Below are 24,147 nucleotides of genomic sequence, written 5' to 3'. Positions count from 1 at the left end.
CACTGCCAGATGTGATAGGGCCTGGATTCGAACCAGGGACTGTAGTGATACCTCTTGCACTGAGATGCAGTGCCTTCGACCACTGCGCCACTCGTGAGCCCTTTTACTTGTGTATGTTTTGTAATGTTAAAAAAATGTAACAAAGAAAGAGGGGAATGGAGGATACAGAGAAAGAGAGAGATGGAGGAGCAGATAGCAGGTATAGAAAGCAGCAGCCATGCTAAACAGTCACACAGAGGAGAGTGGTGGAGAGCGCCTACGTCTTTCCATCAGAGGAGAGTAGTGGAGAGTGCCTACGTCTTTCCATCAGAGGAGAGTAGTGGAGAACGCCTACGTCTTTCCATCAGAGGAGAGTAGTGGAGAGCGCCTACGTCTTTCCATCAGAGGAGAGTAGTGGAGAGCGCCTACGTCTTTCCATCAGAGGAGAGTAGTGGAGAGCGCCTACGTCTTTCCATCAGAGGAGAGTAGTGGAGAGCGCCTACGTCTTTCCATCAGCTGAGCAGAATCTCTCCCCTCCCTCTATCCATCCCGCTCCCTCCCCCTCTCCCTCTCCCTCTTCTTCCCCCCTCCCTTCTGCATGTAGCTGAGGCATATGAGTGGGTCTCCTGGGTCTGGCTCACTGCAGTGTATGGAAGGGTAGGGCTGCTGCCTGTACAATGTGCTGAAGAATGGTGCACCAGGAGAAACGTGTTTACCAGGTGTGTGTATGTTCTTGTAGTATAATGTGTTTACATGTATGGAAATACTGTATGTTAGGTTCATATAGCTATGTTAGGTTAATATAGGTATGTTAGATGAATCTGTGGGTTATGTATTTATGTGTGTGTGATTGTATCACACCAGGGTGTGTCCGTGCGTTTTATTTGACAAGATTGCACGTCTATTTCCGACTACATATATTAGCCTGTAGTTTTTGGTTTGCCATCCTGTCTGTGTACATTTCTGCTGTTTACGTTGTTTGGAGGTGTGCATTTCTGCGTATGTGCTGCTAGGTGTATGTGTACGTGTGAGGTATGTTAGTGTTTCGCCTAGGTGGTGTGTACATTTTGGTGTGTACATTTTGTACAATGCGTGCGACTTTGTTTGAGAGTATGTTAATGCCATGCTTTTTACAGTTAAGATACCGAAAACATCATACAGTGTGTGTTGTTTATGTTTCATATGGGCTGTGGTGTAGATGGTCTATCTACCCAGTAAGACAGTACCTGGCTGTGTGTAGATGGTCTATCTACCCAGTAAGACAGTACCTGGCTGTGTGTAGATGGTCTATCTACCCAGTAAGACAGTAACTGGCTCGGTCTCCAGTGTGAGGAGACTAGAGGGGGTGGAGCGTTGGCTGCTTCTTCTACAATGGGAGCGTCCATCTGTGATTTATGACGTTACATCACAGCACCATCTAATCACTATGCGTGTGTGTGTGTGTGTGTGTGTGTACACAGCTGATGTGGCACTGTCTACAAGTGGGCTTGAGGAAGTTTGGGTAGAGTCTAAATGTGTTTGTGTGTGTGTGTGTGTGTGTGTGTGTGTGTGTGTGTGTGTGTGTGTGTGTGTGTGTGTGTGTTTGTGTGTGTAACATACATGTGTGCATACGTGTGTGATGTCCCAAACTGTGAGTGGCCCTGAGGGATGTGGGTGCAGTCACAGACTGTAAACATAAATTCTGGAAAGGAAAGTAATGTTTACTGTTGCATGATGCATTTCCATTGGATCTCTATCTGTGTGGTTGCAGAAGCAGGCCTCTATGAAGAAAGGATCTGTATGTCAACCTAAAAGCTATATGACACAAACAACCTGCCCAGGACACAATGTCCTTTGGATGTAGTGGGTGTAGAGTACAAACAGAAAGAACAGAAAAATAGAGATACATGTAGATCAAAAAGTAGTCAGGCATGGGAGATGGGACAGACCAGGTAAAGAGAGGAAGAGTAGGGGAGAGAGTATATGAGAGTTAAGATGACACAAGATATTAAAGACGAGGACAAAGAAAGATGAGATAAAATCAATGCGAGGTGACTGGACATTTATCTCTGTGTGTGTTCCGCCTGGCTGCGTTGCTCTTTCCCTTCTCTCGACAACTCACTGAGTCCGCAGTGATTTAGCATCCCAGCAAGTCAGACTCCATTAAAATGCTCCATCCCATCCCTTCTTCTTCATCCTCCCTCCATTCCTCCACCCATCTCTTCTCTTTGTGTGCTTGTATGACCATACCCCAACTCTACATCTCTCTATTCCCTTGGTTTAAGCAATAGTATACTATGTGCTATTCGTTGTTATACTGACTATAGTTTTCACATTTGATTTAATTGGCCCACCTACTATATATTTTAATGTTGTAGGCTATATTTATTTGTTGTTGTCCAGCCCAGTTTGTTGTCCAGTCATCTTAGTTTTCTATGCCTCTTAAAAATGGCAATAAATTAAAATCCTTCATCTTTATCATTGGGTTGATCCCTGTTTTTATCACCAGGGTTTTTACTTCATGTTTATTGTGGTATTGTTGTAATTTCTTCAATATGCCTCCACCAGGCCCAGAGGAATGACAGAGAGTCCATCAGGCAGAAGCTAGCCTTTGGCAGTTTCTATGACGACGAGGAGCCAGCCATCTACACCAGCTGCAGCAAGAATGGCATTTCCTCCAGGTGGGTTTGTCTGATGGTGATAATGCACGAGTATACCAGATAGTGTGTGTGCATGTGTCTGTCTGCTTGCTTGTGCTCTTTATCTGAAATAGGTAGGTTCATTTGGAATTTTGAGTTTAATTTAGTGTGTGTTGTACTATTATGAAATATGGGATCGCCCATAGTTTTAGGACAGTTTTAGCTGCTGCGGTATCAGTATGCGATAATAGCGCCATACTAAAAATATTGAGTCAGTTGTGTTGCACCCTTTCCACCACTAGATGGTGTGATGCTGTGGAGCTCAGTGAGTGTTTGACGTACTTTCTAGCGGAAGAGAACTAGGCACAGGTCTAGTATCAGCATTCCTTCTGTTAAAAACTGATCATCGTCTCATTCTACTCCTTGAATAGAGAGCAGAGAGGGTAGAGAAATCGATACACCCCACTCCCTATTTTTTCTTTTTGGGGCGGGACCATTCTGGTCTACTTATTTCCCCTAGGCAAAACATCTCACGGGCGAACGAGAGGGGACAATAAGAGAGTGAACGTTGTTTACATGGAGAAAATCAGACCTCTCTGAAATAGAAATGGATAGCCCTCCCTTCAGCAAAATATATTTTCCCTAAACCCTCCCTGAAGCTTAAAAACAAATGACCGTCCCCTATACAAAAAATAATAATAAAACATCAAGTGGATAGCAGAGAACATGCTTACCGTTTACCGTTTAACTTCTTGGACAGACCAGAGCCTTAGATATGCAGTTTTAGAAACTGTTCTTTATCCTGTAAGCATTAGATGGCAGCGCACGAATTTTGATAGAGCAAAGTACTGCGGGCCAGAAGGTTTTGGGTTTGCAGACAAACCATGGACAAGATTAGGGGTGGAAATATCTCCTTTATAGTAAAAGCATTGCTTGAATCTATCATCGTGTTTGCAGGTCAGAGAAAAAAATTGCCTTTTATAAAAATGTCATGCAATTCTATGCCATGTACATATTAGCTGAATCTTTTTTATTACCACACAATTTACCAAAATTACAGGCTAAGAATGGACAGAGAGATAGGCCTGTGTGTTCATTTGATCATATTTCTTAATGCCAAATCAGTGTGTCGTGTTTGCAACGAAACTGTCCCTTTTTGCAAATAATTTAATCTGAGATGTCATTAGGAATCTGAGCATGGTACTTTCAAAAATTAGGCCTATCTTTCCACCCCACACAGAGTAGGCCTACTGACAGAAACAAATGTAAGCATTAACTGCTGGCTAATGTTACTCTTCTTCTGTTGCTTAACAAAACGAGAGAAGGTCACAAGTGTTTCCCTAAAAGCTGTCTGGGTTAAAACATACTCCAGGCCTGTTATACAGGAAGTGAATACCTTAATCAATTGATAGTGACATAATTATACTACTTCCCAAGCAAAGTCCAGGTTTTGTCTCCTCGGCTATAGAAGGTTGTAGCTCAGCATCTGAAAGAAACAAAACAAAATATCCCCATATGCATCCGAGTCACGTCTTACCGGGGTCTTTTATAGCTTGTTTCTAGCATAAAGCATTGCGGGCTAAAGCACTAATGAGATCTGTTTTATTTTCTTCAAAACTAACAAGGGGTAGGCCTGTACATTTTAAAATGTTCTTTAACTTTACAGCCCTTCACCGACAAGGAGGTAGGCCATTTAAAGAGTGTATGGCGGGTGGAGGTATTGACCGACAAATCTATGGATATAACAGTTTATAGCCTAATTTAATCTGTAAAACAGGTAGACCGACCTCATATTTCGTGAATAGGAAGAAACAGGCTCCAACACAAAGCCCTCTTGTCGTTAGTAAAGTCTAAATAAAATTAAGACAGTTTAAATGAATTATGCCTACTGGAATTTGACTACTTTCAGCACCATGAGCGGTCCATTTCGGATTCATTGTGCTGCAGCTGCTGCTTCAAGTTTCAGCACCACAATGTACGTTACTGAAATCTGGCTTAATTGTGAGGTCAATAACTCTGATAAATGCATCAATTTAAATGCATCAAGTTTTTATTCAAATCAGTTTTAGTTAGTAGCAAGCTATCAAAGTAGTTATCTTCACCTCTCCTTCTCAAACTGAACAGAACATAGGCTATAGACTAGTCTGCACGCAAGAGAGTGCATTTTTTAGACTAGGCCTAATCATCAATTATTTTCGGGAGAAGCCTTTGACTCTACTCCTGAACTGCAACCGTAGGCCTACAAAGCACAGCCATTGGTTAGGCACAGAAAAACGTATTTTGATCAGGAAGAGCAAACAGGCCAGGGCTCAGGGTTGTAATGTCCAATGCAGCCTAGTTTTATTTACACCATCCTAGCAGCTATCTTAGAAATACAACTTTGCTCTGTGCTTCTCCAAGCATGCACTTCGTAGCCTATAGGCTGTGGATCATTTGATTGAGACCACACTAAATAGCCTATAGGCGCACATGATAGCAGAGAATCAGAGATGAGGGGCGGCATCGGGCACACATCGATATAAATATCCTAATAAGCAACTAATTCTAAAACACTGAGAAATATAGACATTCCATCAATTACAATTACAAAATACTAAACCCTCCCCTTGACTGAAATGTAATAAGCGATGACCCTCGCCCATTTTCCTCCAGGTAACCATGCTGTAAATTCCGATCCCTCCCTAAGTAGACCAGAGCCAGGTGTTACATCTCTCACGTGAGCATGCTAGATATTATGGAGGATCCATAAACACACAGGAAAAGCATGCTCACAGTACAGAGAACCAAAATATAAACACAACAGTTTTGCTCCCATGTTTCATGAACTGAAATAAAATTTCCCAGAAATATACCATACGCATAAAAAGCTTATTTCTCTAAAATTGTGTACACAAATTTGTTTACATTCCTGTTAGTCAGCATTTCTCCTTGGCCAAGATAACCCATCCACCTGACAGATGTGGCATATCAAGAAGCTGATTAAACAGCATGATCAATACACAGGTGCACCTTGTGCTGGGGACAATAAAAGGCCACTCTAAAATGTGTAGTTTTGTCACACAACACAATGCCATAGGTGTCTCAAGTTTTGAGGCAGCGTGCAATTGGCATGCTGACTGCAGGAATGTCCAACAGAGCTGTTGCCAGAGAATTGGATGTTCATTTCTCTACCATAAGCCGCCTCCAACGTTGTTTTAGAGAATTTGGCAGTACGTCCAACTGGCCTCACAACCGCAGACCATGTGTAACCACGCCATCCTAGGACCTCCACATCGGGCTTCTTCACCTGCGGGGTTGTCTGAGACCAGCCACCTGGACAGCTGTTGAAACTGAAAAGTATTTATGTCTGTAATAAAGCACTTTTGTGGGGAAAACCTCATTCTGATTGGCTGGGCCTGGCTCCCAAATGCCCTCCCAGGCCCACCCATGGCTGCGACACTGCCCAGTTATGTGAAATCCATAGATTACGGCCGAGTGAATTTATTTCAATTGACTGATTTCCTTATATGAACTGTAACTCAGTAAAATCGTTAAAATTGTTGCATGTTGCTTTTATATTTGTGTTCATTATAATTACCAAGCCATTGAGCGAGTTACTTCCGGGCAACAACAGAACCACTGGCCTAAGGGTTAGGGGGAAGTTTGGGATTGGTCCTTTGTCTGGAAGCAGCAGATGCCTTTTTTTAAATGTATATTCATGTCAGAGTGTTAGTTTATCCTCCCTGAAATGAGTCATTTAAGTGGAGAAAATCCCACAGGGGGAGACAAGAAAAGGTATAGAGAAAGAGCTTCCCGGAAAGCTATATTGTTTTCTCTGTTTTTCACCCAGTAACAGTAACACCAGAACTTCATTCTAAAGGGCAAGACGAGAGTCATTGACTGTAAATGGCTGAACGGGGAAGCATACAGATGTAATAAGCATACAGCACATGCACACACTGATCAATGTAATCTTCTCACACGGACTTATAAATACTCATCAGCTCATAGCATAGTGCAAACACACAAAAACAAATGCACAATGTCACTTAATAACCTGCCCAGTGACTGTGGTTGAAAATTAGCCGGCTGGCTAAAACTGGCACTTTTACTGAAACGCTGATTAATGTGCAGTGTCCCTGTAAAAAATAAAATAAACTCAAACTTCAAATGACACAAATGTCACACACTAAAATACTGTGCATTCACACATAACCACTGAACCCACAAACCCAAAGCATACTACACCCACACACTAGGTTTATGAGTATAGACACACAAGGTTACGCCATGCCTTCAGAAACGGCAAGTCTCTCTGACGAGTGAACTTGAGTACCTACACCTACACATTTTCCTGGAAAAGGGGTTGGTGTTTATCCTAAATAAAGGGGACCGCCCCTTTTCAGTCCAGTTTAGGGAAGTGCTCATCTGTCTGTGGTCAAGCTACTGGAAATAAAGAAGTGTTGCCTCTTTCTGTCCACTGTTCCTATTGAACGTTCTCTAGTCACATGACCCTTAGTGGAGGTCAAAGTGTACCTACCGGTACATTGTAAGGTGGAAATTCCAATGCTAACAGGCTTTTAGGGGTTGAGTGCGGTTCCTATTCCTACTTTGAAGCAAGGAGTCTAGGTTTCAACCAAATTCTCACATCTTGTTTAGTGAGAGCTTCTTGAATGAATGACGTATGATGACTGAAAGTCTTGCTTACTGAAGGTGACTGAGAGTCTGTTTGACTCGTCATCACTGTGGCTGAGAGATTTCAATGGTTCCAATTATTATGTAATTTTATGGGTCTGGTTGTTTAATTTACCTTTTTGTTATTGCTTGTGACGATATATGATGTTACCAAACGAAACCGCACAATGCCCAAGGTAACATAGTAAACAAAAATCCGGGACACTCAAGTTAGTGTAATATGTTACTGTTGGTATGGTTGCATAAGACAGAAGTTAAATACAGCGAACTTCTAGCAATCCAAAAGTTGTGTGTTCGAATCTCATCATGGACAACTTAAGCAGTTTAGCTAATTAGCAACTTACTACTTTTTAGCCACTTTGTAACTATTTAGCATGTTAGCTAACCGTTTCCCTAACCCTAACCCTAACCTTAACCCTTTAACCTAACTCCTAACCCTAACTCCTAGTCTAGCTAATTTTATCCACCTAGCTAATGTTAGGCAATTACAGTCAATGAACTAATCACTGACCATAATCTTGATGTGATTGGCCTGACTGAAACATGGCTTAAGCCTGATGAATTTACTGTGTTAAATGAGGCCTCAAGTCCTGGCTACACTAGTGAACATATCCCCCGTGCATCCCGCAAAGGTGGAGGTGTTGCTAACATTTACGATAGCAAATTTCAATTTACAAAAAAAAAAAGACGTTTTCGTCTTTTGAGCTTCTAGTCATGAAATCTATGCAGCCTACTCAATCACTTTTTATAGCTACTGTTTACAGGCCTCCTGGGCCATATACAGCGTTCCTCACTGAGTTCCCTGAATTCCTATCGGACCTTGTAGTCATAGCAGATAATATTCTAATCTTTGGTGACTTTAATATTCACATGGAAAAGTCCACAGACCCACTCCAAAAGGCTGGAGTGGAACCATCATCGACTCAGTGGGTTTTGTCCAACATGTCTCTGGACCCACTCAATGTCACAGTCATACGCTGGACCTAGTTTTGTCCCATGGAATAAATGTTGTGGATCTTAATGTTTTTCCTCATAATCCTGGACTATCGGACCACTATTTTATTACGTTTGCAATTGCAACAAATAATCTGCTCAGACCCCAACCAAGGAACATCAAAAGTCGTGCTATAAATTCACAGACAACACAAAGATTCCTTGATGTCCTTCCAGATTCCCTCTGTCTACCCAAGGACGCCAGAGGACAAAAATCAGTTAACCACCTAACTGAGGAACTCAATTTAACCTTGCGCAATACCCTAGATGCAGTTGCACCCCTAAAAACTAAAAACATTTCTCATAAGAAACTAGCTCCCTGGTACACAGAAAATACCCGAGCTCTGAAGCAAGCTTCCAGAAAATTGGAACGGAAATGGCGCCACACCAAACTGGAAGTCTTCCGACTAGCTTGGAAAGACAGTACCGTGCAGTACCGTAGAGCCCTTACTGCTGCTCGATCATCCTATTTTTCTAACTTAATTGAGGAAAATAAGAACAATCCGAAATTCCTTTTTGATACTGTCGCAAAGCTAACTAAAAAGCAGCATTCCCCAAGAGAGGATGACTTTCACTTTAGCAGTGATAAATTCATGAACTTCTTTGAGGAAAAGATTATGATTATTAGAAAGCAAATTACAGACTCCTCTTTAAATCTGCGTATTCCTTCAAAGATCAGTTGTCCTGAGTCTGCACAACTCTCCCAGGACCTAGGATCAAGAGAGACGCTCAAGTGTTTTAGTACTATATCTCTTGACACAATGATGAAAATAATCATGGCCTCTAAACCTTCAAGCTGCATACTGGACCCTATTCCAACTAAACTACTGAAAGAGCTGCTTCCTGTGCTTGGCCCTCCTATGTTGAACATAATAAACGGCTCTCTATCCACCGGATGTGTACCAAACTCACTAAAAGTGGCAGTAATAAAGCCTCTCTTGAAAAAGCCAAACCTTGACCCAGAAAATATAAAAAACTATAGGCCTATATCGAATCTTCCATTCCTCTCAAAAATTTTAGAAAAGGCAGTTGCGCAGCAACTTACTGCCTTCCTGAAGACAAACAATGTGTACGAAATGCTTCAGTCTGGTTTTAGACCCCATCATAGCACTGAGACGGCACTTGTGAAGGTGGTAAATGACATTTTAATGGCATCGGACCGAGGCTCTGCATCTGTCCTCGTGCTCCTAGACCTTAGTGCTGCTTTTGATACCATCGATCACCACATTCTTTTGAAGAGATTGGAAACCCAAATTGGTCTACACGGACACGTTCTGGCCTGGTTTAGATCTTATCTGTCGGAAAGATATCAGTTTGTCTCTGTGAATGGTTTGTCCTCTGACAAATCAACTGTAAATTTCGGTGTTCCTCAAGGTTCCGTTTTGGGACCACTATTGTTTTCACTATATATTTTACCTCTTGGGGATGTTATTCGAAAACATAATGTTAACTTTCACTGCTATGCGGGTGACACACAGCTGTACATTTCAATGAAACATGGTGAAGCCCCAAAATTTCCCTTGTTAGAAGCATGTGTTTCAGACATAAGGAAGTGGATGGCTGCAAACTTTCTACTTTTAAACTCGGACAAAACAGAGATGCTTGTTCTAGGTCCCAAGAAACAAAGAGATCTTCTGTTGAATCTGACAATTAATCTTAATGGTTGTACAGTCGTCTCAAATAAAACTGTGAAGGACCTCGGCGTTACTCTGGACCCTGATCTCTCTTTTGAAGAACATATCAAGACCATTTCAAGGACAGCTTTTTTCCATCTACGTAACATTGCAAAAATCAGAAACTTTCTGTCCAAAAATTATGCAGAAAAATTAATCCATGCTTTTGTCACTTCTAGGTTAGACTACTGCAATGCTCTACTTTCCGGCTACCCGGATAAAGCACTAAATAAACTTCAGTTGGTGCTAAATACAGCTGCTAGAATCCTGACTAGAACCAACAAATTTGATCATATTACTCCAGTGCTAGCCTCACTACACTGGCTTCCTGTCAAAGCAAGGGCTGATTTCAAGGTTTTACTGCTAACCTACAAAGCATTACATGGGCTTGCTCCTACCTATCTCTCTGATTTGGTCCTGCCGTACATACCTACACGTATGCTACGGTCACAAGACGCAGGCCTCCTAATTGTCCCTAGAATTTCTAAGCAAACAGCTGGAGGCAGGGCTTTCTTCTATAGAGCTCCATTTTTATGGAACGGTCTGCCTACCCATGTCAGAGACGCAAACTCGGTCTCAACCTTTAAGTCCTTACTGAAGACTTATCTCTTCACTGGGTCATATGATTGAGTGTAGTCTGGCCCAGGAGTGGGAAGGTGAATGGAAAGGCTCTGGAGCAACGAACCGCCCTTGCTGTCTCTGCCTGGCCGGTTCCCCTCTTCCCACTGGGATTCTCTGCCTCTAACCCTATTACAGGGGCTGAGTCACTGGCTTACTGGGGCTCTCTCATGCCGTCCCTGGAAGGGGTGCGTCACCTGAGTGGGTTGATTCACTGATGTGGTCATCCTGTCTGGGTTGGCGCCCCCCTTGGTTTGTGCCATGGCGGAGATCTTTGTGGGCTATACTCAGCCTTGTCTCAGGATGGTAAGTTGGTGGTTGAAGATATCCCTCTAGTGGTGTGTGGGGGCTGTGCTTTGGCAAAGTGGGTGGGGTTATATCCTTCCTGTTTGGCCCTGTCTGGGGTGTCCTCGGATGGGGCCACAGTGTCTCCTGACCCCTCCTGTCTCAGCCTCCAGTATTTATGCTGCAGTAGTTAATGTGTCGGGGGCTAGGGTCAGTTTGTTATATCTGGAGTACCTCTCCTGTCCTATTCGGTGTCCTGTGTGAATCTAAGTGTGCGTTCTCTAATTCTCTCTTTCTCTCTCTCTCTCTCTCTCTCTCGGAGGACCTGAGCCCTAGGACCATGCCCCAGGACTACTTGACATGATGACTCCTTGCTGTCCCCAGTCCACCTGGCCGTGCTGCTGCTCCAGTTTCAACTGTTCTGCCTTATTATTATTCGACCATGCTGGTCATTTATGAACATTTGAACATCTTGGCCATGTTCTGTTATAATCTCCACCCGGCACAGCCAGAAGAGGACTGGCCACCCCACATAGCCTGGTTCCTCTCTAGGTTTCTTCCTAGGTTTTGGCCTTTCTAGGGAGTTTTTCCTAGCCACCGTGCTTCTACACCTGCATTGCTTGCTGTTTGGGGATTTAGGCTGGGTTTCTGTACAGCACTTTGAGATATCAGCTGATGTACAAAGGGCTATATAAATAAATTTGATTTGATTTGATTTGATTTAGCAACAACATTTCGGGAATTCCTAAAATATAAAATATCAAACGTATTGCAAATTCATAACATATTATATGAATTGCAATTCGTAACATATTATAGTTAATGGACGATGGACATCCACAAATTAATACATACCATACGAAACATAGCATATCATACTGAATGGAGGGAGATCAATTCACGTTTACTGTGTTACGTTTACCCCTGAGTCCAGGTTGCACACAATCCCTTCTGCCCTCATTCACTCCCCGGTGTGGATCTGAGTGAAGGGAAGGGGAAAGGGGGATACCTAGTCAGTTGTACAACTGAATGCCTTCAACTGAAATGTGTCTTTCGCATGTAACCCAACCCCTCTGAATCAAAGAGGTGCGGGGTCACTTTCTTAATCGAAGGCTATGTTGTCGGGGGCTAACTGCCTTGTTGAAGGACAGAACGGCAGATTTTTCCACCTTTCCGGCTCAGGGATTCAAACCAGTGACCTTTCGGTTACTGGCCCAATGCTCTTCACAGCTAGGCTACCTGCCGCCTCTATGACTGGGTTACTGGTGTAAAAGCAATAGCTCCACCTTTCATGTTTTTTGAAAGTCAGACCTCAGATTAGCAAAGGACAGTGAATGAAATGCAGCCAGGATTTGTAGAGGTTATATGGATCAGGGGTGGGGTTATATGGATCAGGGGTAGGGTTATATGGATCAGGGGTGGGGTTATATGGATCAGGGGTGGAGTTATATGGATCAGGGGTGGGGTTATATGGATCAGGGTTGGGGTTATATGGATCAGGGGTATGGTTATATGAATCAGGGGTGGGGTTATATGGATCAGGGGTATGGTTATATGGATCAGGGGTGGGGTTATATGGATCAGGGGTGGGGTTATATGGATCAGGGGTAGGGTTATATGGATCAGGGGTGGGGTTATATGGATCAGGGGTGGAGTTATATGGATCAGGGGTGGGGTTATATGGATCAGGGTTGGGGTTATATGGATCAGAGGTATGGTTATATGGATCAGGGTAGGGTTATATGGATCAGGGGTGGGGTTATATGGATCAGGGGTGGGGTTATATGGATCAGGGGTATGGTTATATGGATCAGGGTAGGGTTATATGGATACATTTGGAATTGAGCGATTATCTCGCCCCCTTGCTTCATCTAACTGTATGCCTCTCCCTCCTGCTCCCCTTTTTTCAGGCTGTAATTTGATTGTTCAATCTATCTCTCCCCCTCTCCTTTTCTATCTCCTGTCCCTCTCTCTCTCTCTCTCTCTCTCTCTCTCTCTCTCTCTCTCTCTCTCTCTCTCTCTCACTGTCAGGCCTCAAAGTGGTGTGAATCTGCAGGTGTGTTTTGTGAATGACAGCAACAGTGACAAGGACAGCGATGCAGAGGACAGCAGGACAGAGACCAGCCTGGACACGCCGCTGTCACCTGTGGTACACGCTAAAGATGTAGATGTGTGTGTGGCATGTGTTCTCATTCACACAACTGATACTTTGGAACCTGACATAACAGGACTTAACAGGAGAAAAATAAGCTAATTGACTGTGAAATGTGTGTGTGAGCACACACACCAATGTGTTTGGGTTTGATGACTATGAAGTATGCATGTATTTACATTACAATCTATGATTCTGTATAACTAGCATGTGTATGTGTACTTACTGTGGTGTATGTGTGCGTCCATCCAGAGCAAGCAGAGTTCATCCCTGTCGGACCGGGACACGGGAGAGGAGGACTCAGACCCCCTGGAGGATTGTGGCTTCTGGCGGGTGCAGCGGCGGCTCCAAGAGGAGGCACGGGTGGCCCTGGCGTTGGCTCGCCCTATGGCCCGCATGCAGGTAGAGGTGGAGAGACAGATCCAGATCCACCGCCGCTCGCCTGTCGCCGACCTGGTCAGTGTGTGTGTTGTAGACCTGTCATTTCTGATAAGTTGACTTGGCTGGAGAGAGAGGACACTTGAGGCCATAGTGCAGTCAGAATAACACATTTAATACCTAGGGTGGTGTAGCGGTCTAAGCCGCAGCTTAAGGCACACATGTCTAGTGTTGACATAGGTTAGAATCCAGGCTACTGCCCTTTGACACAACCTCTATCTTTCCCCATGTCAGAAAAATATGTATTTAGAATTATTCTGGGTACATGCATTTACATTAAATATGCAAGATGCGAGATCAAGTTACATCTTAGATGCAAGGGCATAGTACAAAATGAATAGCGTGCTATTTCCGTTTACAGTTGTTGGTGTTAAAAGCACTTGCTAAAAAGCCCTATAATGTAATGGCTAAGAAGCCAATTATTCTCAAGATCAGATGTTGGTTGAAATGAAACTGATACCACTTTCAGTCAAACAATGAGAACAATGAGACTTTTTCATGTTTCCTGGTACAGAGAGTGAAATTCTGCCATCTCAGCCAGTTCCAGATTGGATTGTCATGAGTTCCTGAGGCCTTTGAGAACTCTTTCCTGTGTGATCTGAGGCCCAGGGTGATGGAAAAACACTTGTACTTCAAACCATTTTAACTTACACTACCGTTCAAAAGTTTGGGGTCACTTAGAAATGTCCTTGTTTTTGAAAGAAAAGCACATTTTTTGTCCTTTAAAATAACATCAAATTGATCAGAAATACAGTGTAGACATTGTTAATGTTGTAAATGACTTGTAGCTGGAAACGGCTGATTTTTAATGGGATATCTACATTATTGTACAAAGGCCCATTATCAGCAACCATCACTCCTGTGTTCCAATGGCACGTTGTGTTAGCTAATCCAAGTTTATAATTTTAAAAGGCTAATTGATAATTAGAAAACCCTTTTGCAATTATATTAGCACAGATGAAAACTGTTGTACTGATTAAAGAAGCAATGAAACTGGCCTTCTTTAGACTAGTTTCTTCTGAAACTCGTCAGTCTATTCTTGTTCTGAGAAATGAAGACTATTCCATGCAAGAAATTGCCAATGAACTGAAGATCTCGTACAACGCTGTGTACTACTCCCTTCACAGAACAGAGCAAACTGTCTCTAACCAGAATAGAAAGAGTGGGATGCCCTGGTGCATAACTGAGCAAGAGGACAAGGACATTAATGTCTAGTTTGAGAAACAGACGCCTCACAAGTCCTCAACTGGCAGCTTCTTTAAATAGTATCCGCAAAACACCAGTCTCAACATCAACAGTGAAGAGGAGATTCTGGGATGCTGGCCTTGCTGGCCTTCTACGCTCGGAGTCGGGAAGCAAGTACAGGGAGTGAGTGTTTTAATAAATAAACTATAAACACAAAACGCAAACAACGCCCCAACATGAAACAGAGTCAATAACACCTGAGGAAAGAACCAAGGGGAGTGACAGATATAGCGAAGATAATCAAGGAGGTGATGGAGTCCAGGTTAGTGTCATGAGGTGCTGGTGTGCTTGACGATGGGGACAGTTGTGCGGGATAATCAGCACCCTGATGACCTAGAGGCTGGAGAGGGAGTATACGTGACATATTCCATTAAAAATCAGCCGTTTCCAGCTACAATAGTCATTTACAACATTAACATTGTCTACACTGTATTTCTGATCAATTTGATGTTATTTTAATGGACAAAAAACATGCTTTTCTTTCAAAAACAAGAACATTTCTAAGTGACCCCAAACGTTTGAATGGTAGTGTATGTGCAAGCAATTAACGTATGAGCAAGCAATTAACTTATGAGCAAGCAATTAAGCAGGTTACTCTTATTATGATTGCAAACAAAGATAATTAGAATATGGCATCCGGATTGGATTGTCCTCCGTCCTCAGTGTGGGTGTGTGACTTGTGTGTGTGACTATGTGTGTGTGACTATGTGTGTGTGACTATGTGTGTGTGACTATGACAGTGTGCGTGTGACTGTGTGCGTGCAAGAGGCCTGACAGTCAGCCGGGGCGGGACAGTGCGTTTATTAGCCTCAGCTGGTCGACCTAGTAATTTACTGGAATAAACTTTGTAGTCGACTTAGTGCTTTTTTGGAACAAGCTTTAGCACTTCTAAGAAATTGGTAGCTACCTAGATGTAATTTTTATATTTTCCCCGCCCCAAAGATTGTGGTGAATGAGTTGAGAATACGACCATACAGTCATTGTGTGTCAGACCGAGCGAATTCCCCCCTGACTGGAGTTCTACTGAACTGTTGATGTGTGTGTCAGTACCTAAACAAACAATGGTGAGATGATGGCATTTAACTCGCCCCGGTCTAAAGAAACTGCTCTAAGATCAGGATAACAGAAAGGATTGAATTATTTGCATATAGAGTGCATTCAGAAATTATTCACACCCCTTGACTTTTTCCACATTTTGTTGTGTTACAGCCTGAATTTAGAATCGATTAAATTGAGATGTTGTGTCACTGTGTCACTGTCCTACACACAATAACCCATAAAGTCCAAATGGAATTATGTTTTTATTGATTTATTTACCAATTCATTAAAAATCAAAAGCTAAAATGTCTTGAGTCAATAAGTGTACAACCCCTCTATTATGGCAAGCCTAAATAAGTTCAGGAGTAAAAATGTGCTTAAGAAGTCACATAATAAGTTGCATGGACTCACTGTGTGCAATAATAGTGTGTAACATATTTTTTTACGACTACTTCATCGCCACACCCCACACATACAATTATCTGTAAGGTCCCTCAGTCAAGCAGTGTATTTCAAACACAGATTCAACCATAAAGACCAAGGAGGTTTTCCAATGCCTCGCAAAAAAGGGCACCTATTGGTAGATGAGTAAAACATAAAATAAAAATCAGACATTGAATATCTTTCATCATGATGAAATGACTTTGGATGGTGTATGAATACACACCGTCACTACAAAGATACAGACGTCCTTCCTAACTCCCTTGCCAAAGAGGAAGGAAGCCGCACAGGGATTGCGGCTACCTGGTTCAATCTGCTTTCAGGGAAACAGGGAAACCGGGAAACAGGGAACCTGGGAAACAGGGAAACAGGGAAACCTGGTTCAATCTGCTTTCCAACAGACACTGGGAGACATTCACTTTTCAGCAGGACAATAACCTAAAACACAAGGTCAAATATACACTGGAGTTGCTTACCAAGACGACATTGAATGTTCCTGAGTGGTCTAGTTACAGTTGTGACTTAAATCGGTTTGAAAATCTATGGCAAGACTTGAAAATGGCTGTTTAGTAATGATCAACAACCAACTTGACAGAGCTTGAAGATTTTAAATAATGTGAAAAATGATGTGCAAGTATTGTGCAATCCAGGTGTGCAAAGCTCTTTGACATTAGAGAATTTTATGTGTAAAATTGACAACAAAAAAAGACAATTAAATCCATTTCAATCCCACTTTTTAACACACACAAAATGTGGAAAAAGTTGGGGGCGTGAATACTTTTTGAAAGCACTGTAATCACCCTAACCCCAAAGGCCCAAATACAGTGCATTCGGAAAGTAATTCAGACACCTTCACTTTTTCCACATTTTGTTACGTTTTAAAAATGTGTGCAATTTAAAAATATATATATATTTTTTTCCACTGAAGTATCACATTTACATAAGTATTCAGACCCTTTACTCAGTACTTTGTTGAAGCACCTTTTGCAGCGATTACAGCCTTGAGTCTTCTTGGGTATGACGCTACAAGCTTGGCACACCCGCATTTTGAGAGTTTCTCCCGTTCTTCCCTGCAGATCCTCTCAAGCTCTGTCAGGTTGGATGGGGAGGGTCACTTCACATCTATTTTCAGGTTTCTCCAGAGATCTTCGATCGGGATCAAGTCCAGACTTTGGCTGGGCCACTCAAGGACATTCAGAGACTTGTCCCGAAGCCACTCCTGCGTTGTCTTAGCTGTGTGCTTAGGGTCGTTATCCTGTTGGAAGGTGAACCTTTGCCCCATTATGAGGTCCTGAGTAGGTTTTCATTAAGGATCTCTCTGTACTTTGCTCCGTTCATCTTTCCTTTGATCCTGATTAGTCTCCCAGTCCCTGCCACTGAAAAACATCCCCACAGCAGGATGCTGCCACCACCATGCTTCACTGTAGGAATGATGACAGGTTTCCTTCAGACGTGATGGTTGGCATTCAGGCCAAAGAGTTCAATCTTGGTTTCATCAGACCAGAGAATCTTGTTTCTCATGGTCTGAGAGTCATTTAAGTACCTTTTTGCAAACTCCAAGCGGGCTCTCATGTGCCTTTTACTGAGGAGTGGCTTCAATCTGGCCACTCTACCATAAAAGTCTGATTGGTGGAGTGCTGCAGAGATGGTTGTCCTTCTGGAAGGGTCACCCATCTCCACAGAGGAACTCTGGTGCTCTGTTAGAGTGACCATCGGGTTCTTGGTCACCTCCCTCCCCCAATTGCTCAGTTTGGCCGGGTGGCCAGCTCTAGGAAGAATCTTGGTGGTTCCAAACTTCTTGCATTTAAGAATGATGGAGGCCAGTGGGTTCTTGGGGACTTTCAATGGTGTAGAAAGTTTTTGGTGCCCTTCCCCATATCTGTGCCTCGACACAATACTGTCTCTGACCTCATGTCTTGATTTTTGCTCTGAAATTAACTGTCAACTGTGGGACCTTATATTGACTGCTTTTTGCCTTTCAAAATCATGTCCAATCAATTGAATTTACCACAGGTGGACTCCAATCAAGTTGTAGAAATAACTCAAAGATGATCTCAAGGATGATCAATGGAAACAGGATACACCTGAGCTCAATTTCGAGTCTCATTGCAAAGGGTCTGAATACTTATGTAAATAAGGTATATCTGTTATTTATTTTATTTTTTTGCAAAAACTCCTAAAAAACTGTTTGATTTTTCACTATGGGGTATAGTAGATAGAGGATTTTTATTTATTTAATCCATTTTAGAATAAGGCTATAACATAACAAAATGTGGAGAAAGTCAAGGCTGCACTGTATGTTGCCTTGTTTCTCTCTAAACATGACTGTACCTAATGTTCCCCTGCTTGTCTAGTTAATGTTCTAACGTTGTCCCCATGTCTGTTTGTGTGCAGCTGCCCCACCTGCCCCATATCAGCGAGGGTCTGATGAAGAGGAGTCTGAGGAGGGGAGACATGAGGGACATGAGCCTGGGCCAGCTTCAGGTCATCACCAACGATCTGCACTCGCAGATACAGAGTGAGTACACACACGTACGTATGCACACGCACCACCGGAGGCTGGTGAGGGGAGGACGGCTCATAATAATGTCTGGAATGGAATAAATGGAATGGTATTAAAACCCACAGAATGCATGTGTTTGATACTATTCCATTAATTCCTTTCCAGCCATTACTATGAGCCCGTCCTCCCCAATTAAGGTGGCCCCAGCCACCTGTGGTACACACCCAATCTACCTTTCATCACCACCATCATAACTCTGTTGTTCCAGGGGCTATGAGGATGTTGAGATAACGTTGTGGTGACGTTGCAGGCCTGAATGAGGAGCTGGTGCAGCTGCTGCTAATGAGAGATGAGCTCCATGTGGAGCAGGACGCCATGCTGGTGGACATAGAGGACCTGACCAGGTGAAGATCATATTGTACAGTACTGTGAACATAGAAGCACACACACACACACACACACACTTGCGCACCAACACCACTAATAGCACCACCGTTAGGCCTCTGTAGTAACCTTAGTTCTGGACGTCAAATGCCATGGAAAGTCTACGCTAAAATACAATCTTCTGAAAACAAACTAGTCTTTTTAAAAAAGGATCTAAACATGATTGTTCATGCATTCTTTAATGTACCTGTTATTTGTTGTTCTCTCTTGTCACAGGCATGCTCAGAGCCTCCAGAGACACATGGCAGAGAAAACCCTCTCCAAATAAAACCCATAGTCACCTGTCCCCATCATCACCTATGTCACATGACAGCCAGAACCAACTCAGAGCAGTGGTCAACAACCCTGGTCCTGGAGACCAATAAGGCATGCAGGGTTTTGTTCCAGGTCAGCACTTTCACACCTGATTTAACTGATTAATACCTTTGATGACTAGGCAAATGGTTGATTCATGGTTGTTTTAGTGCTGGAACAAAAGCCTGGATATGCTTTAACTCTCCAGAACGAGGGTTGTTGTCCACGGCTACAAAGGGACCAAACCCAACCGGGAGTCATACAAAGTCCTGAGTTTTAAGAGTTCAGGCAAAACTCCGGGCCCCAGTCATAAACCATGTGTGGTAGTGACAGTTTGATCACAGAAGATGACTAGGGTTATGTTTGTTTTCCCGCTCAGCCAGTCGTGGTGCTTTGTAGAATACTAAACACACATAGCTGTTTGTGCTGTTGCTAAGGAATTAGCTCCTAGGTTTCCCAGTGTATAAACATTGCGGCAACTACACAGATCTTGTATTAATAATTTATACACAGAAATGGATGTAGTACAGCTGTTGTTGCATAATTCCACCTGTTTAAACATTCTGATGTTTTGAAGCTTTACTGGTTGATCCTTGATTTTGCCAAATGTTTACAGACAGATTGCAATGACCTTACTTTTGTCTGCACTTTAAATGAAATGGAAGATAAGAGTCCTTTTGGTGTTTTTTGTGGCAGAGTTCAAATAATGGGGGTGCTTAACTAATATTGATACCCCATATGTTCAAAATATTAACAGATTTTTAGGGCGCAACCAAAGGTCAGTATGTAATTCGATCCCTGCTTTGTGACCCAAATGCTACTCCACAGAAAAACAAATTATTTTAAGACAAAATATTATTGACAAAGTCAAATCTCAATGGTTAAGAACTAAAGATGTTTGAGCTGACTGTTCTTGACACTGGTAAAGTGATAGCTGGTCGGTCTGGACTAAATAAAGAACCCGTTGCTGAGCAGGAAAGAGACTTGGATGCCTTGTGGCCTGGTTCAAGATGGCATCTTTGTTCAGTATGATTAGTCCATCTTCAGCATTTAGAGAGTGTCATTTTCCATCAGCTCTTTTTATTTATTTATTATTCTCTGTCGTATTATACTAAGGTCCTTCAACTGTATTATGCTGCATTCTGAAAACGTTTTGTGTACAGAGATTAAAATGATAGATAAACGTTTGAAGTGCGTGTCTTTATTAGTTCAATGTTGTGTTCTTATGGTCAGTATTGATAGCCATCTGAACCAGATCTAACTGACAGTAGATGACAGTCCAAATGAATGAATGAATTGTACAGAAGGATGCTTGAGGGACCTAAGAAGGCTACATTAGCCTACATGTGCCTTATAAATATATATAAACACATAAAACCTATAAATACAAACCAAACTACAAATTGGATAAGGTTAGGGGAGCCTACTAGCTATTTTCTTCTACAGGTGTTAACAATTACATAATTAAATTGGCATTAATGCTATGACATATCTGAATATAGGCAAGTGACTGTTGCATGTGTGTGCAAAACAGGCAGCTTCTTCCCTACTTTCTCATGTTGCACTACAATGCTCCAAACACTTATGTTATTGAGTTTTGGCCATAGTGAAAGCCCATACTGAATCATTACCTAGACCTAGGCCTAGCCAACCACTAGAGAGCAGAGGAGGCGATCACATATTTTCTACCAAACTGTGAGAAACTGCTGTGGTTATAGTGGCCACAAACAAAACATATAATACAATCAACTCAACTGCAGTTAATGTTAATTCCAGTTCCACTCTGGGAAAACGTTTCATTATATTGACATCACTGGCATCTAGGAAAATGACACACTGTGACATTGTTACCTGATTTACTTTCAATTTATATTTTCAAACATTATTATTGTGGTAGGGAATTCCCTGCTCAGGAAAGTATAAAAACACTGAGAGATGAAGCAAGACACACAAAATAATTAGGATAACCCAAGGATATACATTGTTACTACCATGATGCCAAACGCCAAGCTTTGTGAGTAATCTATAGCCTATATCTCTTTCTCTTCTAACAAAAGTATTGTTATTAAGTCGTAAAGTTAGAATAGGTCAGGTTATCTGAGAATATTTTTTTCCTGCATGTGAAAATTGCAAAATCATCTAAAAATTATTGGCATATTATTGACAAATGTATTTGTATAGAAAGTTTAAGTTTGAAGTATTTGTTCTACGTTCTTGAACCTGTCAGATTTTGCCACTTGGCTGCTCTTGGTCGCGCTCACTTGTTCTCTCTGGCACGTGAACATGTCCAGCCCAGTGGTGTCGCGCAACCGCCCGATAACTGACAACTGTTTTACCACTGCGCAAACACTACTTTGGAACATCACGGACGCACTTGCACAGGTGAGACACAGGCACATTTTCCAATACTGTACTTGATGGTAGACTATTATTTAATTCATATCTGCAGCCTATTCATTAAATTCGTATCAATACTAGGAACACCTGTTCAAAGGAATAAACTGCACGGACCAGGGTATGGAGTTGAACACGAGAACACAGACGGTGCAAGTGTGCGCGCCAAAGGTAAGAAAAATAACCCCATTCTGTGATCTGTATTCATTTTTTTCAGACAATAATGTGAATTTCCCTATATAAGGCTATATAGGATCAATGTTGAAATCCTTTGCTGAATAATCTATACTTTGTTTGACAGACCAAAAGCACTCAACAGCACTCAACATGTTCCAGAGTGACAAATGTAAAGTTTGATCAGGTAGGCTATTTGCTATTGTCTATAAATGACATATTACTGTTGTTGCCCAGAGCAACAGTTTTTCCCATAAGAAATGGCATGTTTATTTACAGTCTAAAGGGGGCAAATCTAACACACTGTCTGCCTATATTGGTAACTTTTTGACATGTCATTTTTCCTGTGTATCACATAGGACAAGTGTCTGAGGAACATTGAGGAGGATCTGCGTTGTTATAGTGACATGCTACAAGCTATTGACCCTAAACTGCTTGGACCCAATGTGCTGCAGAGCCTCGGAGAGATTAAGGAGGTAAAATATGGGAATAACTATGCCAAAATACTGGCATGGAGAGGACATGACCTAAAAAAAATAGCCTTTTGAGATATTTCTAACACAACCAGTTTTGTATACGAAAGTCATTGTAGCTGCAGGTTTAGGATACACAAGTCTGCTGACATATATTGCCTCTTCTCTCACCCTTTCATTTGCTTTCGTTTTTTAAACAGAAGTGCTTCCCCTTGTCTTTGTTGGGAGTCTGGTCCTCTCAGCAGGTGAGAGATTCTCAAAAGCAACTGTGACTAACATAAAGAGGCATTTCACGACTAAAATTAGCAGGGATTACATTGGGATGTGGGTGGTGGAATTAATGGTCCCTAAAATATCTCCTAACCAAATATGGTCATTTGTATGTCAACTGTGTGTAACCAAATAGAGATAAAGTTAACTTGACACAGTGTGCACTATGTTTCTTTTCAGGATACACAAGGTTGTAGGCCTACTCAAGGTACTGCTAACCAAAATTCCTTTGATGAAAGGGTACATTTGTGTAAAGTGCTGAAGGGGCTCCAGGTTCGCACTGTAACCATCAACAGAATCATTGGATATATTCATGCTGGAGAACACAATATGTAAGTTGGCATGTCATCATGGACCTGGCAAGCGCCTATGCTGTTGGAGACTATTCCTCATCGCCATCATTGTCATCATCACCATTCTCCCAAGGGAAAAATAATTGTTTCCATGACCATAACAAAGTTGCCTTGTCCTGTGGACAAGTGTTCTTTAATATTATCATCAAATAACAGTCTGATTAAGCTATTGAGGATTTAGAATTTACAGGAATCAAATATTTATGACTTAATATATAAGTATTTAATCTAAGTATTTATTTGTTGATTTTTTTTTACTTGAAAAGCTAAATAATATTAAATGTGATATTTATTGTCAACCTAATGGGTTGTATAATTTATTTGCCTAATTTATGATTTAAAAATATTTATTTTCTACATATCAATATAACTTATTTCAATGTTTACACAGTTTTTGTTTGAACATCTCCAAAATAAAATGCATTTAAGCAATGAATTAAAATAGCCTAATGCCAGCTGTTTTATTTCTCTCTTTGTTTTCATGGTATTTTACTCAAACTCTCTCTCTCTCTGTCTGTTTGTATGTGTGTGTGTTTTGCGGTTTTTACTATCCTTGTGACAGAAGTCCTCACAAAGTTAGCAAAACAACGAAAATTTGGACAAGTGGGGACATATCACCGGTCCCCATTATTTTAGTCTTAGGGGTTAGGTTTAGGGTTTACAATAAGGATTAGGGCTAGGGGTTAAGGTTAGAATTAGGTTAAGGGTTAGAGGTTAAGGAAAATAGGATTTTGAATGGGAATAAATTGTTTGGCCCCCACAAGAATAGTGTGTGTGTGTTGCCATATATAGTCAATACATTAAAATGAGCTAAATGATGGGAAACAGTAAGATTTATTTCCAGGAAAATACACAGTGGTAACCCCATATCACTGACTTGGGTGGTGCCCAAACCACCCAATATGCTCGTTCTTGTAGGCCTACACTGGTCAATTATACTAATTTCACTTGGAATCATAGCCTACTGTAACTGTGTGCAATATGTGGGCGGTTATTTTGAGGCCGAAGTGAAGACCAGAGAGAAAGTTCAGAAACGACCATACATTTGTGTAGGCGTATAGATTACTACTAGGCCTTCCTATACTCTA

The 24,147-nt window shown here is 41.9% G+C and overlaps 2 protein-coding genes across 3 annotated transcripts; both read left to right on the top strand.

Annotated features, from left to right (window-relative positions):
• Positions 1 to 464: 464 nt before the first annotated feature.
• Positions 465 to 20,582, top strand: LOC112244647 (schwannomin-interacting protein 1-like). Of its 2 annotated transcripts, none has more exons than XM_042308255.1 (7): positions 465 to 698; positions 2,527 to 2,639; positions 12,872 to 13,010; positions 13,245 to 13,448; positions 18,549 to 18,672; positions 18,968 to 19,061; positions 19,318 to 20,582. In XM_042308255.1, the coding sequence occupies exons 1-7, from the start codon at positions 669 to 671 to the stop codon at positions 19,367 to 19,369; spliced, it is 756 nt and encodes a 251-aa protein (XP_042164189.1). In that variant the 5' UTR covers positions 465 to 668; the 3' UTR covers positions 19,370 to 20,582. The 2 variants fall into 2 exon arrangements, with proteins under 2 accessions (XP_042164189.1, XP_042164190.1); XM_042308256.1 differs by having other exon boundaries at positions 485 to 698; positions 12,872 to 12,989.
• On the top strand, positions 20,290 to 23,379 carry LOC112244633 (interleukin-12 subunit alpha). The gene is made up of 7 exons (XM_042307866.1): positions 20,290 to 20,317; positions 21,623 to 21,777; positions 21,874 to 21,960; positions 22,091 to 22,150; positions 22,323 to 22,439; positions 22,637 to 22,681; positions 22,887 to 23,379. Exons 1-7 carry the CDS (start codon positions 20,290 to 20,292, stop codon positions 23,040 to 23,042), a joined length of 648 nt encoding a protein of 215 aa, XP_042163800.1. The 3' UTR covers positions 23,043 to 23,379.
• The last annotated feature ends 768 nt before the right edge of the window (positions 23,380 to 24,147 follow it).

This window comes from Oncorhynchus tshawytscha, linkage group LG28 (assembly GCF_018296145.1).
Source record: "Oncorhynchus tshawytscha isolate Ot180627B linkage group LG28, Otsh_v2.0, whole genome shotgun sequence".
NCBI lineage: Eukaryota > Metazoa > Chordata > Actinopteri > Salmoniformes > Salmonidae > Oncorhynchus > Oncorhynchus tshawytscha.
Note: the sequence above shows the minus strand (reverse complement) of the source record. Positions and strands in the feature narration are given on the sequence as shown.

What these genes read in the sequence shown, in the direction of transcription:
- LOC112244647 (XM_042308255.1), top strand. Translation starts at nt 669, where the DNA reads ATGGTGCACCAGGAGAAACGTGTTTACCAG. An exon ending in GCTCGCCTGTCGCCGACCTG is followed by an intron (nt 13,449 to 18,548) that starts GTCAGTGTGTGT and finishes GTTTGTGTGCAG; the next exon opens with CTGCCCCACCTGCCCCATAT. An exon ending in TCTGCACTCGCAGATACAGA is followed by an intron (nt 18,673 to 18,967) that starts GTGAGTACACAC and finishes GTGACGTTGCAG; the next exon opens with GCCTGAATGAGGAGCTGGTG.
- LOC112244633 (XM_042307866.1), top strand. Translation starts at nt 20,290, where the DNA reads ATGTTTGAGCTGACTGTTCTTGACACTG. An exon ending in CAAATGTAAAGTTTGATCAG is followed by an intron (nt 22,151 to 22,322) that starts GTAGGCTATTTG and finishes TGTATCACATAG; the next exon opens with GACAAGTGTCTGAGGAACAT. An exon ending in GAGTCTGGTCCTCTCAGCAG is followed by an intron (nt 22,682 to 22,886) that starts GTGAGAGATTCT and finishes GTTTCTTTTCAG; the next exon opens with GATACACAAGGTTGTAGGCC.